Below are 17,974 nucleotides of genomic sequence, written 5' to 3'. Positions count from 1 at the left end.
AGGTCTGAGTTCACTCATCATGCTTCAGTATCTCATTGGATAGCTAAAGCTGATCGAATGAATAAGGACTTCTTCACTGCGCATAAAGAGCGCCCTCCTGGCACCACCCTCAGGACTTTGTGCGATGCTCAAGGAACACTTCATATGCATCCTGATGTTATTCTTGATATGTCTGCAGATTATTTTGAGGCATTGTTCACTGCTGATGTATGCACTACTGAGGTTTTACTTGTTCGTGAGCAAATCTGGCAGCACACTCGCCATCGTTGTACAGACACTATGGCAGAGATCTTGTTGGCCCCATTCACACTTGCAGAGCTTCATGATGCTATCGAGAGTCTAGATCCTTCTTCCTGTCCAGGCGGGCCTCACTAGAGCTTTCTTTTTAACCTATTGGGATGTATTGCATATACCACTGCTTCGTGGTTGTCAGGATATCTTTTCATCAGGCTATATGCATCCAGATCTTTGTTCAGGTCTCATATCTCTTATTCCGAAAGGGGGTGACACCACTCAGCTTCGCCAGTGGAGACCTATTACTCTACTCCCTTCGGTCTATAAAATATTAGCATTACTGATTAGCCATCGCTTGCGACCGTTCTTACCAGATATTATTTACACTTCTCAGACAGGCTTTGTTATGGATCGATGCATATTGGATAATATCTTCACTTTTTATGAGGCAGTAGAGTGGGCCAGATCATCTTCTGAACCTCTCGCTTTTTTCATCCTTGACTTCGAGAAAGCATACGATCGTGTTGAGTGGGAGTTTCTCGAAGAATCATTGGCCAGGATGGGTTTCCCTTCGAGATGGATCTCAGGCATTTCCGCTCTCTTCAGAACTGCCAGTAGTGCTATTACTATTGGTGGTCGTGTCAGTCGCAGTTCTGAGCTCTCTCGATCTGTCCGTCAGGGATGCCCTTTAGCAGCATATCTGTATCTGTTTGTGGGAGAGACTATGTCAGACTTTCTTCGTGCTCAGAGTCATGCATTTCGTGGCTTGACCATGCCAGTACCTTCAGCTCCGGACCTTATCGATCAGGAGTTTGCTGATGACACTATGCTGATGTTGCGCTATTTGCTAGCAGCTCTTGATGCCATGCGGGGAGCCTTGGAGGTTTTTTGCATTGCCAGTGGTGCACGCATTAACTGGCATAAATCCTATGGGTTATTGGTTGGCAGTGATGACATACCTACTTGGGGGGTAACTTATGGTTTCACATGGCTACAGCCAGGTCAGACATGCAGATATCTAGGCTTTCAGGTTGGATTTGACGTTTCCTCAGAGCAGCAGTTTGCACCTGTGCTACAGTCTATTCGTAGGAAGCTTTGTCATTGGTCTTCACGTCATCTGTCGTTGGCTGGCCGTGCATTGGTCGCCAACCAGGTCATTCTGGCTACAGTATGGTATACAGCCTCCTGTTGGATGCTACATTCTGGTGTGATAGCTCAGCTACGCAGACTTGTGCGGAACTTTTTATGGAGTGGCACAGATGGGACTACTGATACTCGTGCTCGAGTTCGCTGGTCCATGATTATTCGTCCTAGATCAGAGGGGGGCCTTGGCATTATTGATCCAGAATTACAGAGCCGCGCCCTTCTTACCAAGCTTATTGTTCGGGGTCTTTTTCCCGGCCAAGAACCTTGGAAGATGCTTCTTCAGGCCGCTCTTTCCACAGCGACTCCGCGCCTCGGTACTAGAGATGGCCATACTTGGCAAACAGGGTATCGTTTTCTCTTTACGGATGCCCCCTTGTGCACCAGCACTCTCTCACCCTTCCTTCGATCGCTCCTTCAGATTTGGGTATCCATGCGACGCGCTATCAAACGCTCACCTCCCTCATGCTGTGAGGAGATTGAGCGCCAACCTCTCATTTGGAATGATACAGTTCTTGATTCTTCGGTTAATCCACCCCGTCAGCTTGGAGAGAGGACTCACATTGACTGGGCTGCTTGGGACACTGGCCCTGTTGCCTCTATGCGGTTGTTTCATGAGACACGTATGCTGGATGCAGATTTTGTGGCAGAACATTATGACATTGGTCGCGGGGTAACAGACAGACTGCTTGAGATTGGCTCCGCCATTCCTTCACACTGGGACGCAGTCATGCGAGGCACATTTCAGATGCCTCCACATTGTGGCTGGGAAGGCCTCTTTTCTCAGAGAACTCTCTTATTAGTTCGTTTCGACACTATGCTGTTCATAGTTGATACTGACTTCTCTTCGGGGATGCATGCTAGGCTGACATATGCTACTACTTCTCCGCGCCTTGTCTACCCCGATGCTCGCTGGGAGGCCATACGAGTAGTTGGCTCCCGCGGGAAGCGCCGTTGTGTTGACCCCTGTTTCGCTTCCGCTGATGCTGCACTTTGGAGGCTTTGGGTGTGGGAGGGTTGTGCCCTATCTCAACTTTATTGGGACCCAGGAGAGTGGCATTGGCCTCACTCTAACCCCACCGGCGCACATGTATCATTCTTTGAGTATACAGTCAGAATTGGAAGATTCGCATTGATGAGACAGCACCCAGAGCAGCCCACTCGTATGCGTTTCTGGTTACATTCAGGTCTCTCACATGCCTATCTACGGCAATTTTGGTCAGCCATCTGGGATTTACATGTGGCTCGTCGTATTTCCTTTTTCCTCTGGATGACTGCACATGCAGGACTTCCAGTTGGGACTTGGTTAGCTTCTATGGGTCACGATCCGTTATGTACTCGTTGTTCTTTGCGTCTACCTGAGTCACCTGCGCACTGCCTTTGGTCATGCTCGTCTTCTCATGCAGTTTGGCTAGCAGTTTGCTTTTTACTTAGCAGAGCTGGTGTTCAGCATGGATTTCTCACTTGGGGATCTGTTTCTTGGTTGATGCCGATGCCCGGACCGCATCTTTTCTACGAGGGCTCAGACACAGATCCAGCTCTTATGCTTACCACGATTGGTTACCGACGAGGGACTTTGGCTATGTTACCACATATTGCTTGGCAGGGGGATCCTCAGACACGTGATGAAACCTTCTCAGTCATCACTAGCATTGCACTCTGGAATGTTTGGAGAGCTCGTTGTCTTCATATTCTCAGTGCGGCACCTCAACTCCTTCCGGATATCCTCACTGCCATTTGGCTGGACATCATTCACACCCTCATTTGGCAGTGGGATTCTTCCTCAGGTACATCTAGAGCAGCTGAGGCTCGTCGATTTGATTTCCTTCGGCGTTGGGCAAGATCTCCACTCTTCTTCACACTTACAGGTGGACAGATTACATGGCATTATGCGCCTCCTCAGTGGTTCCTCCTCCACTCATCATACAGACCACCATGAGATTATTCTAGTCGAGTTGTCACTATAGTGGCTCTCAACCTTACATTCAGCTTGTACACCCCACGTGATAGGCTATTTTGGCATCCGCTGGGGATTATCTTGTACTCAGTAATATACAGCCCTGATTTTTCCACAAAAAAAAAAAAAAGGATGAGATGGTTGGATAGAAATCTGATTGATTCTAGCGCATCAGAGACATCCGTTGAGTTCAAGCTAAGAACTGGAGGTGATGACTAGTCTGATTGATTTTAGTGCATATGGAGTATCTGAGAGTTCGAGATTGAACTAGATAGTTATGCCTAGATACATGTGATGCATGCCATGTGGTTGTACCATTCATGCATGTACATGATCGATTGACTAATTGATAAATATTATTGTTTACACTTGTTCTGATTTGCAGATGTTATGGAGGATGATTACTATGTTTTCAACAAGGGGGTATGTCACAAGGCTTTTACCTACATAAAGACCTCTTGAGGGCATTTGTGGGGATCATCAGTTTTTGGGCGATCTCTTTATCTGAGCATTTTTTGAAGATGAAAAAGGTTTGAGTCTTGTGAAGATCAAGAAGGCTTTGAGCACTTGTGACAACAACTTGTATTCGCCATCTTTTGCAATATAAAAGAAATACCTTTTGGGGCACTCGTCTTGAGGGCCAACGCTTCTAGAAAAGGAATTTTGCCTTTCTGTGTCTCATGTTTGGTTTCTCTCTCTCTCTCTCTCTCTCTCTCTCTCTCTAAAGCATTTGATGTAGTGCCTAGAGATAGGTTGATGCGTAGATTAAAGGAGATGGGGAGATTATGGCATTCTACAGGTCAATGAGAGGATAGGTTCGCACGGAGCAGTTATCTGATGTAGTTCACTCCATTGGTGGGGTGAAGCAAGGATGCCTGCTATCTGTGATGCGGTTTAAGTATGAATAGATTGCCTTCTTTCTTGTAGACTTTGGATGCATCCTCTGTGTCTATTATGCGCACAGAGACCATCAAGCTCATTCGTCAGGACCTGTTTCAGGAGGACTTGGATTCAGCCGTCTCGAAAGTTGAAACGATGATGGCTTTCTATAGAGAGCATCTTCTCTAATTGACGGAGGTCTGGTTTGTGACTAGACCTAGTTACATAAATACACATTTATCCTGTGGGATACAGTGCGCTATTGGTCAATTATACATATCTTGAGATCGAGACTGACAGATTTAGAGGGATATGTGCAAAGGCTAGGATATGTCAGCTACTCCACACCTTTGAAGGTGGTTTCGATGCCTTATGCCCAACAAAAGGTGGACTATGGCACTCTCTCAAAACCTTGTTCCTCCACCCCTAAGTAACACACAACATTGTCTTTCGCATTAAATAACCTTCCTTCAGAGCATAGCCTGCAACCGCCTCCCCACTCTGCAACCGGTCAAAGATGTCTATAAAATCCAGATGCATGGTGCATTGATCAACCATATCCTCAAAGTTTTGATGGTGGATCACCGAAATAGTCGATATTTGTGACTTCTGAGACAAGGCGCCGGTCACCAAGTTCTTCTTTCCCTTAAGATGGACGATTTGAAAATAAAATTGCGACAAAATGTTTGCCCATCTCATCTGCTTGTCTGAAAATTGTTTTTGTGACAAGAAGTATCTCAAACTTTGGTGATCGGTGAACACAGTAAAATTTGCTCCGAGTAGAAAATGGCAACACTGAGTAAGAGCATGAATGACTACCAAAAGCTCCTTCTCGTAGATTCGTGCAACTTGCTTCGATCGCGAGAACATTCTACTCTCATAAGCTACAACATGTTTCTCCTGCATCAAGACTACCCCCAGACTTCGTCCACACACATCACAGTAAACCTCAAATTGTTTCTGCAAACGAGAGAGAGAGAGAGAGAGAGAGAGAGAGAGAGAGAGAGAGAGAGAGACCTACCTTCGGCGTTGGGCCCGATCCTCACTCTTCTTCACACTTACAGGTGGCCAGATTACATGGCATTATGCCACCCCTCGGTGGTTTCTCCTACACTCATCACACAGACCACCATGAGATTGTTCTAGTCGAGTTGTCACTATAGTGGCTCTCACCCTTACATTCAGCTTGTACACCCCATGTGATAGGCTATTTTGGCATCCGCTGGAGATTATTTTGTACTCAGTAATATAAAGCCCCGACTTTTCCCAAAAAGAGAGAGAGAGAGAGAGAGAGAGAGAGAGAGAGAGAGAGAGAGAGAGAGAGAGAGAGAGAGAGAGAGAGAGAGAGAGAGATTCATAACTTCAACACCCTCTGTGCAGCTCATAGTGGACATATGTAGGAAGAAAGAAACTACCATGGACACCCCAACAGTGGCCTTCCAATGGATACACATATTTGCAAAATGATTCTACCAAGGACTCAATCGAGTCTGCTTTTGTGGTGTAGACTACACTATCAATAGCTCCAGCTTTCTAGTCAATGGGTGGGCCTCAAAAAATGGAGCATTGTAGGGGTGCAATAGACTCAAATGTTCCAAGGTTGTTGGCCTCTTAGACTTCCCGAACACGTTGTCTTCAATTCCCTAGGCACTATGAAACCAGGAAAACGTGGAATGGCGTCTCTAGTTGCGCAAGAGCTTAGGCCCATTGAGCTCAACATTTCTTCCCCAAATCAAGTTTTTGGACATTTTTTTCCCAAAGGTTCAGGGGCATGGATTCATGGAAATGTTTACATTCCACAACGCCAGCTGGGTGAAACTAGGACAGTCGCTTTGGAGGTCCTCGCCCGAACGTTGGGGATCATGGGTGGCTTCGACTGTAAGGCATAGCGGAATGAATGTTTGCGCTTTGCTCAAGATGAGTGCTCCGAACTGTGCTCAAGGTTCCTTTTGTTCTTATGGAAGGTAGAGCCTTCCGTTCTTAATGAGAGAATGCTATGATCACAAACAAAATGAATGGACACTGTGCGTGCAAGAGTATGAGACTGAGAGAAAGAGAGAGAAGAGAGATACGACACCAGAGACGTTGTAAAACCCTCCTCCGAAGGCCCCACTCTTGTCGGTGAGAGTGGTCTACTATTGATTGCACAAACTGGTACTAACGGTATGCATGAGACTGATGCAAGTCTAGGCTATGTTGACGATGACGACGGTGATGACGAGGTCGACCTAAGGGTTGAAATCTGCAATCTTCCTACTGCAGTTTAAAAACACTATGGGCTGAAATCTGCGATTGATCCAAAAACGCTGATTTGTGGGATCTTTTCTGTGGGTCTTTGACGCTGAAAATCTGTAGGTTTAGGGCTGAAAACTGAGGTTCTTCATGGCTGAAAACTGAGGTCTTTACCGGGCTGAATCTGCTACACTTTAGGTGAAAATTGCCGGTCTTTATCTGTTGTTGAAATCCAAAAATGCCAATGGAGCGGATGACCAAAAACGCTAGCAGTGGTTGATCCTTGCAAAAACGCTAGGTGCTGGGTACTTTTGGCGATGCAGATTCGATGCAAAATCGCCAGGCTGGGGATGCTGTGCAAAAACGATAGGTGAGGGAATCTGCTGCTTGGAGGGGAAAGTCAACCAAGGTTCTTGTGAGAAGTTGCTTGCTGAGCTTGGCTCCTATTGCCTCTTCTGCCAAATAGTGCTAGCTTTGGTTTGCTTATATATTTTCTTACCCAAATTGCCCTACCTACTTTTGTTGGAAAGTCACTTAAATTAATAAGTGAAAAATGCCAAAAATAGGGAAAATAGGCTAAAATCATTGGAAAATTCCCTTGACCGATTCTGATGGGAATGCTTATGATCATGCTATGTGCAACCAGAGGATATGCATCTATACTAAGTGATTGGGTATGCACGGTCTACGATACAACACAAAAACATGAACATACCCATTCCATGTAAAGTGAGTGGAGAAGATCTTGTCTTCCTCAAAGACTGTGCATGCAATACAGATGAATAAAGAGACAGAGTGCTAAACCGTTCACCACATACACTCAAACAATGAGATCGAATCTTTCTCTTATGATCTAAAGCAATCAACTGTTGCAATTTACAACGGAAATGCCCATGCTTGGTGCTCATACTTTCATGTGCTCTTTCGTGTATTGTGTCATGCCGAGGAAGAGACATGGAATGTGACTTCCTTGAATGCATACTTTTTAGCTTTCCATGGACAATCCGCATACATTCGTGCTCATTCATGAGTGAAACGTGCTCAACGTACAATATGTCATGCCTAATCAAACGGATCACATAAAGACGTTGACTAAAATACAAGAAACGATCACGAATGAAACACTCGAACAATGCGTGCGTATCAATCATGCGAACACATAATACTTCCTGTAATGGTTCTTGGGACCTAGGCTCGAGAGCCAAGCTCGGTTCTTCCTGAAGGGGTTCTTTGGACCTAGGCTCGAGAGCCAAGATCGGTTCTTCCTGAAGGGGTTCTTTAGACCTCAACTCGAAAGCCAAGAGCAAAGCAAGACAAGAACAGAGCGACCAACGCATGAAAGAGTTCTTGCGACTCTTTTCTCAAGTTCAGGCACAGATGCAAGAGAATCGCGAAGTATGGTTGCCACTCTTTCTGTGTATAGATGCTCTATGGCTGCCATCTTTTCTTCGTGTTCACGCTCTATTTCTGCTTTTCGGTCTAACTTCTTGTCCATAAACATCTGGTCCAACTCCTCCATAGGAGTTAGTGCAACCCTTGACGTAGATGGGGAAGGGGGAGGGTCGGAAAAACCTCGTGGTGGGGAAAATTCTTCTTCGCCTCTCTCATGCTCATCACCTCCAAGCGAAATATCCATTCCGCTTGGAGCGATGACCATTCTGAAGTTGTGGGTTCTTGTGGTCTTGGGTTCTTAAGTTCACGAGGAACTTGGGTTCTTGGGTTCTTGAGGTTTTCTTTCGCTTGCAAACCGCGTTTGAGAAGGATCTTCTCTTCACCCGAGTTCTACTCCTTTTTGCGGGCGCACCCCTTGGCGGCCTTGCACTCACACCAAGGTTGCTTTTTCCCACCTCACGTCGATCGGGCGGCCACTAAGTGCACGGTTCGCTCCTAATGAGTGAAAAGAGACACAAGGGGAGGCTAGACAAGCCCTTCTTTCTTGGGATTCCTGTCACTCTTCAAAAACACGATCAGGAATTGACACGCCCAAGCGAACTTGGGTTCGTGCGACGCAACAAGCAAAAAAAATTCTTGTGATTCTTGTGGTTCTTTCCTTGAGTGATACAGAACACTGCCAAAGCTTTGATACCAATGTTAGGTGCAGCGGAATGAATGTTTGCGCTTTGCTCAAGATGAGTGCTCCGAACTGTGCTCAAGGTTCCTTTTGTTCTTATGGAAGGTAGAGCCTTCCGTTCTTAATGAGAGAATGCTATGATCACAAACAAAGTGAATGGACACTGTGCGTTCAAGAGTATGAGACTGAGAGAAAGAGAGAGAAGAGAGATACGACACCAGAGACATTGTAAAACCCTCCTCCGAAGGCCCCACTCTTGTCGGTGAGAGTGGTCTACTATTGATTGCACAAACTGGTACAAACGGTATGCATGAGATTGATGCAAGTCTAGGCTATGTTGATGATGACGACAGTGATGACGAGGTCGACCTAAGGGCTGAAATCTGCAATCTTCCTATTGCTGTCCAAAAACGCTATGGGCTGAAATCTGCGATTGATAAAAAAACGCTGATTTGTGGGCTCTTTTCTGTGGGTCTTTGACTCTGAAAATCTGCAGGTTTAGGGCTGAAAACTGAGGTTCTTCATAGCTGAAAACTGAGGTCTTTACCGGGCTGAATTTGCTACACTTTAGGTGAAAATTGCCCGTCTTTATCTGCTGTTGAAATCCAAAAACGCCAATGGAGCTGATGACCAAAAACGCTAGCAGTGGTTGATCCTTGCAAAAACGCTAGGTGCTGGGTACTGTTGGCGATGCAGATCTGATGCAAAAACGCCAGGCTGGGGATGCTGTGCAAAAACGCTAGGTGAGGGAATTTGTTGCTTGGAGGGGAAAGTCCACCAAGGTTCTTGTGGGAAGTTGCTTGCTGAGCTTGGCTCCTGTTGCCTCTTCTACCAAATAGTGTTAGCTTTGGTTTGCTTATATAATTTCTTACCCAAATTGCCCTACCTACTTTTGTTGGAAAGTCACTTAAATTAATAAGTGAAAAATGCCAAAATAGGCTAAAATCACTAGAAAATTCCCGTGACTGATTCTGATGGGAATGCTTATGATCATGCTGTGTGCAACCAGAGGATATGCATCTATACTAAGTTGCTGGGCATGCACGATCTACGAATAGACTCACAAAAGTGCGAGATCACTTCTAATTTTAGATTGACTGGATTGATTGAACCCTGATCATGCTGTAGCTTGTCCACGGACACATAGGGTTGGATGTGTCGCGTGACATCGTCACTTAAGAAGTGGCTATTGAGATGTGAAAGATGATTCGAGAGTCTTAAGGTTTGGGGCTCAAAACTCACGTATCATTCCTAAGTGCGGGAAAGACAAATTGGATATTGATCACTTGTTTGTGAACAAATCCGCCGTGAGACAACTTCTCAACAATTCAGTACAGAGAGGGGTAGACTTGTCAGACCATTGGTCACCGGTGTGCAACCTACACTATGTGGACTCGGGAACAGGGATAGTAGTTTGATTCGTGCAAATGGAGGTGAACAACAAGGCATTCCTCGATTACAATCTATGGAACACCCTGCTTCACCTTGAGAATGATGACTGACTTGCGACCCAACAATGGTATGATAAGTTTCTACATCCATAGCCAAAGAGGTTGGAGCTCTTTCTACGAAGCCCCCACCGAGGCCAAGGTTAGGTTGTCCACTGGAACCTCGGGCTTGAAGACTCAATAATATGCGTGGAACAACTTGGAAGAAGGTGAGGAACGGATCTGCGAATACTAGGGCTGGTTGGCAAGCGATTAAAGAATACAAGGCTCTAGCACTACGTGCGAAAGCTGTTGTCAAGGACAGTAATCGAAGATCCTTCGAGCACTTCGTGGAGAGGGGAAATGTGCTTCTGAGGGAGGGACAAATGAAGTACTTCAACCACCTCAAGAAAATAGTTGGGAAGGGACAAGCAACTATTGTCAAAAATAGTTGGGAAGGGAAAAGAGGAATTTCTTCAATCCCGGCCAAGCAGGATTTCGTGCTAGAGAGGAATGCATAGGGCAAGTCGCATGTCTAAAGGAGATTGTGAAACTCCGTCATAAGGAAGGGAAACCCACCTATGCGGCCTACATTGATTTCTAGAAGGCATATGACTCATTACCGCACAAGGCGCTGTTCCTAAAGCTCGATGTAGTTGGCTTGCAAGGTTGAATGCTTAGATTCTTCCAAGCGCTCTACATGTCCATCTCTGTTAAAGTTCGACACATGGATCAACTATCGGATCCGATACCGGTGCTGCGGAGAGTCCGCCAAAGTTGCTTGGCATCGCCCTGTCTCTTTAACATTTACAAGAATTCACTTCAAACAGTTCACAGTTCACAATTGATTCAACATTGGCCCGAGGAGTTCCGTGCCTAGAGATATTGGCCCCAAAGACTAGCGCCCCTTTCGGTATTTCTTTTTTGTATTAATCTATTGCAAAGTACAAGCAAGTAGTCGGAACTCACTCTCAGACTTTGCATCCAGATGCTTTGGGAAATGAGAGCCCAAACTACCAATTTAAAGAGTTTACAAGGGATGCCAAAAGCAGAGCCCAAAAGCTTTAAAATCAAAAGCAAGTTCTCTCTCTCACAAACTTAGTGGGTAAATAAAGCAATCCCAAAAAGCCTCAGCGTAAACGTCTTTAGTCCTTGCGTAGATGGAAAGCAGGCTCTTCCGTACGCAACTGCCACGTCAGCATCCCGCCTAAAGCGTCGCAAAATTTGCCGCGATTTTCGGGTCAGTCTGTACGGACCTGCCACATGTCAGCCAATCCGCATTTTTCGGGGCTACCGTACAGCCAGCCACGTCAGCAAGCCAGCCGAGGGGTCCTTTGCAAGAGGGGGTGTGTGTGTACTGGGCAGCCATGTCACAGAGTTGTGACATACCCCGCTCTTGAAAGCATTGTAATCGCCCTCGATTATGCCTGCAAAACAGACAGAAGTCATAAACTGTCTTAGTAGACACTGACTGTAGTACCAACGCACTAAGAACACACATCTAGCACATGTTCCAATCAACAGTCACATCATACGACATCATAGGACATTACTTGACATCACAGGACATCATGACAAATCACATTCAATCATTCATTCGGATCTCAGACCATGATTTATTAGCAATGCAATTAGCAATCGCATCTAGATCCACTCAAGACCTCATAGTTGCCCGATTGACTAATCTGTATTGCAACCATGTCTATCGAGATCATTCAGACCAAAATGTTGCAGTCATTTTTCTATTTAAAACAAGTCAAGAACTAATGACAGCAGAACGCTGTCAGCTTTGAGTATCCCTGAAGCTCAAAGAGACATCAGTGACTCTAGTGTCAAAAGTTGTGGCATCTGTCGACAAAGGAGCGGAGTAACTCCACTCTTGTGCATACCCACTGCACCAGGTTTCCGGCCAAGCTGAATTTGTGGTTCCAATTGGAATAGACTACGCTAAACCAAAAGCTTCAAGGTAAAGTTTCACAATCCGAGGAGTATCTGCTAGGTCCTCCTCCTCCATCCACTTGGCATCCAATGCAGGATAGTTCTTGTATTTAACCAAAAACCGCCTTATTACTTTACCCTTAATCTTTCTTTCTTTATGTGCCAATATCTGTCTGGAACAAGGACCTCCTCGTTTTCTTCCACTTCGGGTTGTTGATGAGGCTCCCCATCTTCGGGCACATTGTCTCTAAAAGGCCGCAAGAGACTCACATGAAAAGCATTGTGAATCCTCCATGTTTCGGGCAGCTTCAGTCGGAATGAGATGTCGTTTATCTTTTCGGAGATCTAGAAAGGTCCGTAGTATCGTACACTAAGCTTTGGAAAAAGCCTCTCCTTTCCCTTTTTCTTTCTCAGGCGTGCCTTCTCAAAACGTAAGAGCACCCAATCGTTCTCCTTCAATTTCAAATCGCGACGATGGCGATCTGCTGCCTTTTTCTGTCTTTCTTGAGATTTCGGCAAAGCCTCGCGGACCTTGGCAAAAGCCGTGTCCAAGTCGCGTGTGTACTCATCGGCTTCAAAATCTTATCTTTCGTGCTTAGGAAGGGTGGAACTTTCGTAGCACCTTCATTAATCTCAAATGGCGCCTTCCCCGTCGACGAGTGTACCGTGTTGTAGGCAAATTCCACCAAAGGTAAATACTTTTCCCATTGAGTCTTCTGATCCGAGATGTAAGACTTCAATAAATCTGAAACCACTGAATTGGCAATCTCGGATTGCCTGTCAGTCTGTGGGTGAAAAGATGACGAGAATTGCAACCGCGTGTCAATGTTCGCCCAAATTGCCTTCCAAAACAAACTCGTAAATCTGGGGTCCCTGTCGGAGACGATCGTCTCGGGCATGCTATGTAATGTGAAGATCTGGGTCACAAACAGTCTCGCTAAGTGATCCGGCTTTTCACTGGAATGAAATGAGCTTGCTTGCTGAACCTGTCAATAACAATCCAGATACCATCGTGACCACTCTGTGTTCTCGGGAGATGAAAAATGAAATCCATTGCATTACTTTCCCAGGGGCGGGTGGGTATGGGCAAAGGCTGTAACAATCCCTGTGCTTTATGCCTGCCAAACTTGACCTTCTGGCATACCAAGTTCCTGCACACAAACTCGTCCACATCCTTCTTGAGTGTCGGCCAAAAGGAATATCTCTCTACCCGTTTCAAGGTGGTAGCAATGCCGTGGTGACCCGTAAAAGGTGGACAGTGGCATCGGTCATAACCTTTTCCCTCAAAGGTTGTGTAACTCACGACATGGTTTTCCTCATCAAGTAGCCATCCCGATTGGAATATCCCGCTACTGTCTCCCCATTTCGTATCCGTGTAAAGATATTTGCAAAATCTGTATCTGTGGCATTCTGATCGACCATATCCTCGAAGCTCCTATGATGTATTGTGGAAATAGCCAGAACCAACGGCTTCCGAGACAAAGCATCAGCCACCAAATTCTTCTGTCCCTGCACATGGACAATCTGGAAGTGAAAATTTGACAAGATGTTCGCCCACCGCATCTACTTTTTCGATAAGCTGCTTCTGTGACAAGAAGTAGCGTAAACTCTGACGGTCTGTAAAGACAATAAAATCCGTCCGAGTAGGTAGTGCCGCCACTGAGTAAGAGCATGGATAACCTCCAAAAGCTCTTTCTCATAAATTTGTGCTGTCAATTCTGGCCTTGAGAACAATCGGCTCTCGTAAGCAATGACATGGCCTTCTTGCATTAAGACCGCACCCTGACTACGACCACAAGCATCACAATATACTTCAAATGACTTCTGCAAGTCCGGAAAAAGTCAAAACTGGTCCTGTAGTCAATTTCTCTTTCAATGTCTAAAAGGCAGTCACCTCTGTGGGTCCCCACGAGAAAGGTGCTCCTTTCTGTGTCAAGATACGCAAAGGGGAAGCAACCTCTACAAACTTTCTAATGAACTGCCTGTAGTACGAACACAAGCTCAAGAAGCTTCTAACTTCATGGACATTCTTCAAATCGGGCCAATCTTGGATAGTCTCTATCTTGGCCGGGTCCATCAGCACTCCTGTTGTTGAGACAATGTCCCAAAAAGTGTATCTTTGGTAGGAAAAATTCACTTTTCTTTGTATTGATCACTAACTTGTGAATCTGTGATCTCGTAATGTCTGAAAGACCTGTAGGAGATGTTCTCTATGTTCTGCCTCACCCTTGGAGAAAACAATGATATTGTCAAAGAAAGTGCCAACAAATAGTCTGTACTCTCGAAAAATCCTGTCCATCATCCAGTTAAATGTCGCAGGAGCATTTGTTAAGCCGAAAGGCATCACCAAAAACTCAAATAACCCAAAGGTCGTCCAAAAGGTCGTCTTGTAGACGTCTCCCGGCACGATTCAAATCTGATGATATCCGCTCTTCAAATCCATCCTGCTAAAGCACGAGGATCCCTTTGATCTGTCAAGTATATCATCGATCCTAGGAATCGGAAATCTGTTCTTGATGGTGATTTTGTTGAGAGCTCTATAATCGATGCACATTCTCCAAGATTCGTCTTTCTTCAAAACCAACAACACTGGAGAGCAATACGGTGAAGTACTAGGCTGGACAAGACCCTTTTCCAAGAGGTCCTTCACTTGGCTCATAATTTCTTTATTCTGGGCTCGGCTCACACGGTAAGATGGCCAGTTCGGTGGTGTGCTTCCAAGTATCATATCAATGGTATGGTCCTCAAGACGAGCGGGTGGTAACTCGCCTGGTAGGCCCTCTGAGAAGCAATCGGCATGAGTGTGGAGAAAATCTTGGCGTTCTTTATCAAGTTCAGACATATTTGTCCTATTCTCATCATTCATCTCTCTCAAGAAGATCGAGTAAACAAACAGACTGGATTTCATTAATTTTGAAATGGTCGAAGCCGATACAAGAGATATTGGCCCCAAAGATTGGCGTCCCTTTCGGGATTTCTTTTTTTGTATTAATTTGTTTCAAAGTACAAGCGAGTAGTCGGGACGCACTCTCAGACTCTGCATCCAGATGCTTTGGGAAGTGAGAGCCCAAACTACCAATTTAAAGAGTTTACAAGGGATGCTAAAAGCAGAGCCCAAAAGCTTCAATATCAAAAGCAAGTTCTCTCTCACAAACTTAGTGGGAAAATAAAGCAATCCCAAAAAGCCTTAGCGTAAACACTCTTCAGCCCTTGCGTAGATGGGAAGCAGGCTTTTCCGTACGTAGTTGCCACATGAGCATCCTACCTAAAGCTCCGCAAAATCCGTCGTGATTTTCGGGTCAGTCCGTACAAACTTGCCACGTGTCAACCAATCCGCATTTTTCGGGGCTACCGTACAGCCAGCCACGTCAACAAGCCAGCCGCGGGGTCCTTTGCAAGAGGGTGTGTGTGTATTGGGCAGCCACGTCACAGAGTTGTGACACATGGGGCCTAGAAATATGAATTTTCTCAAGAGAATTAAGGGACTCCCTTTTGCTGATAACCTTGTTTTGCTTGCTGATTCTACAAACAAGCGTTGATAAGGTAAGTGAATGGGCCAAGACTTGAGGAATCACTTTTGGAATCGATAAATACATGGTCATGGTGTTCCACCGCGACCTGCATGATCTCTCTATGAGGATCATTTTACTGGGAGGCGAGATGGTTCCGGTGGGTGAGACTTATAAGTACCTTGGTATCGATGTAGACTCTACCTTCTCCATTGAATGCATTGTCAGGGAACGGGCGGACCAAGGCAGGAAAAGTCTATTCGCATGCCAACACCTACTGGCTAATTGAGCCATCCCCATCTGATCTCGACAAATTGTTTTTAAGGCGTGCATTTATCTAGTGATTTGTTATGGCGCGGAGATTATGGGGGCCCACGATCAGCATGTTCTCCATTCTTTGCAGCTCCTCGTTGCCATCGGGATGCGAATGTTAGTCGGAAGGGAGCAAGGTCGACCTCTGTAGGGACAACAACTCTCCATCACGAGTTTAACATTCCACCCGTACTTGCATTCTGGGGGGACAACGAGCTAGGGCTTTTGACAAGTACCACTCGGTTTCATCCACCTGAATAGGCTCCTTGGTAAACAAGAAGCCTAAGAACCAACCGTTCAAGAAGTAGACTTGGACAACCCGAACCCAGAATCACTGGAAAAATCCCCTAACTGATTCTAATGAATTCTGATGGAAATACTGATGATCATGTTGTGTGCAACCAGAGGATATGCATCTATGCTAAGTGACTGGGCATGCACGGTCTACGAATAGACTCACAAAAGTGCCAGATCACTTCTAAATCTAGACTGACTGAACCCTGATCATGCTGTAGCTTGTCCACGGACACATAGGGTTGGATGTGCCACTTGATACAAGGGTAGTAAGAGTGGTGAGCAATAAGCTACTTGGCAGAGGAAATTCTAAAGAGAAGGCCGAAGCAAGCCCTGCAATACTTGGGCCTGTGACCCGAGGTACTTGGTCGTTGTCACGCCCATTACTTTTCAGCGAGATGGGTCTCTCAAGGGCTCTTCTCTAAGAGAGTAGATGATACTGGCCTCTTGGGGAAGCGAAGCCTCACGTAGTCAAGCGGAAACTAGTGACAAAAGCGTCTGCCCTAGGAGCTTGGGTGCAATTGAAGTCTTTGCGTTTTTTCCCTTACGTATGTGTTGTTTTGGGGAGACGACATAACAAAACAAAACAAAAACATGGGTGGGTGCTACAAGATGAGAGGCACATGAGGTGCAAGTGGAGCTAGCAATTCTTGGTTTGGACCGCCATGTTGAAGTTCAAGTTATCGATGTTTGGACCAATTGTCGGAGACTCGGAGTTCAAAGCACATTACATTTGGCAAGGAACCAGGGTGACATATTCAAAACACTGGATGTGCTGCTGACAATGAATTAGTTGATCAATACAATGGGGTTCTTATATAGCCTTAAGCTGAATTGCCTGACCTAAGTCTCATGTCAAAGCAACAATTACCTAAAAATGAAAAAATAAATTAATAAGATCACATTGGGCATTCACTCGAGATGCATGACTTAACCCCCCCCCCCCCCCCCCCCCCCCCCCCCCCCTTCTCTATCTCTCATGGAGGAAAGTTGATTGAACAGGAATGTGTGGTGTTGCAGTGGAAGTGAGAGAGCAACTAGTATTGATGGAAGTTAATGATCGTTCTTTTCTGATTAATCCTCAGGTTATTGTGGAAAAAGCTGAGAGAAGTGATATCCCAAACATAGATAAGAAGAAGTAGGCTACTATCTCTCTTTCTTACCGCAGAATGGGTTTCATATGACATCTGTTAATTTGGACAAACCTTCGCAAATGTTCTAGGTATCTCGTACCTGCAGATCTTACTGTTGGTCAGTTTGTGTATGTAATCCGCAAGCGGATCAAGTTGAATGCAGAGAAAGCAATCTTCATATTTGTGAATGATGTGCTACCTCCCACTGGTAAATAAGTCATACACCATGGAATATTTACTATGGCTTGCCTGCTAATGATGGTTTGTTTCACATATGCAGTTGCAATGATGTCTACCATATATGATGCACACAAGGATGAAGATGGATTTCTGTATGTGACGTATAGTGGGGAGAATACATTTGGAAGCAAGTTAGAGCTGAGCCCAAGGTGTCATTAGTAACTTTGTTGAACAGGGCTGCAGCCTACAAATGTGCCAAATCTCTTATGTATCGCTATAGCACCAATTTGTAAATACGGAACGACATACAAGAGTACTGTCCTTGTAAAAATGAAGTCCATGTACCATGTGTTAATTCCTAGCACTTAAGTTTTGCATCAATGTGACAAGCTTTAACACCCTGTAATCGTTTTCCCTATGTTACCCCCCCCCCCCCCCCCCCCCCCCCCCCCCCCCCCCCCCCCCCCCCCCCCTCTGAAGTGGTCTGGTTGAGTAACAAGGATAATGTGACATGCAAACATGTCTATTATTGCTTGTTGTGTCCCTCTCCTTTTCGTCCATTGGTTGAATGGATCGGTGAAATTTTCTTTAAATGGAATCTTCTTGTTGGTTGGTCTTCATAGGTAGGATTGTTGCAGCATTAAATTTCGATGTGAAATTATTGG

At 45.5% G+C, this 17,974-nt stretch overlaps 1 protein-coding gene across 1 annotated transcript in view; it reads left to right on the top strand.

Annotated features, from left to right (window-relative positions):
- LOC147453201 (autophagy-related protein 8C-like) overlaps positions 1-17,710 on the top strand; it is a 29,599-nt gene extending 11,889 nt beyond the window's left edge. Inside the window, exons 4-6 of the mRNA XM_086518667.1 lie at positions 17,082-17,134; positions 17,219-17,337; positions 17,410-17,710. Coding sequence (XP_086374793.1) covers positions 17,082-17,134; positions 17,219-17,337; positions 17,410-17,528 — 291 coding nt within the window. The 3' untranslated portion in view covers positions 17,529-17,710. The remainder of the gene's footprint in view (positions 1-17,081; positions 17,135-17,218; positions 17,338-17,409) is intronic.
- The last annotated feature ends 264 nt before the right edge of the window (positions 17,711-17,974 follow it).

This window comes from Adiantum capillus-veneris, chromosome 8 (genome assembly GCF_014529385.1).
Source record: "Adiantum capillus-veneris isolate H3 chromosome 8, ASM1452938v2, whole genome shotgun sequence".
Taxonomy (NCBI): Eukaryota; Viridiplantae; Streptophyta; class Polypodiopsida; order Polypodiales; family Pteridaceae; genus Adiantum; species Adiantum capillus-veneris.
The sequence above is the reverse complement of the archived record's forward strand: the minus strand, read 5'-3'. Positions and strand labels throughout refer to the sequence as shown.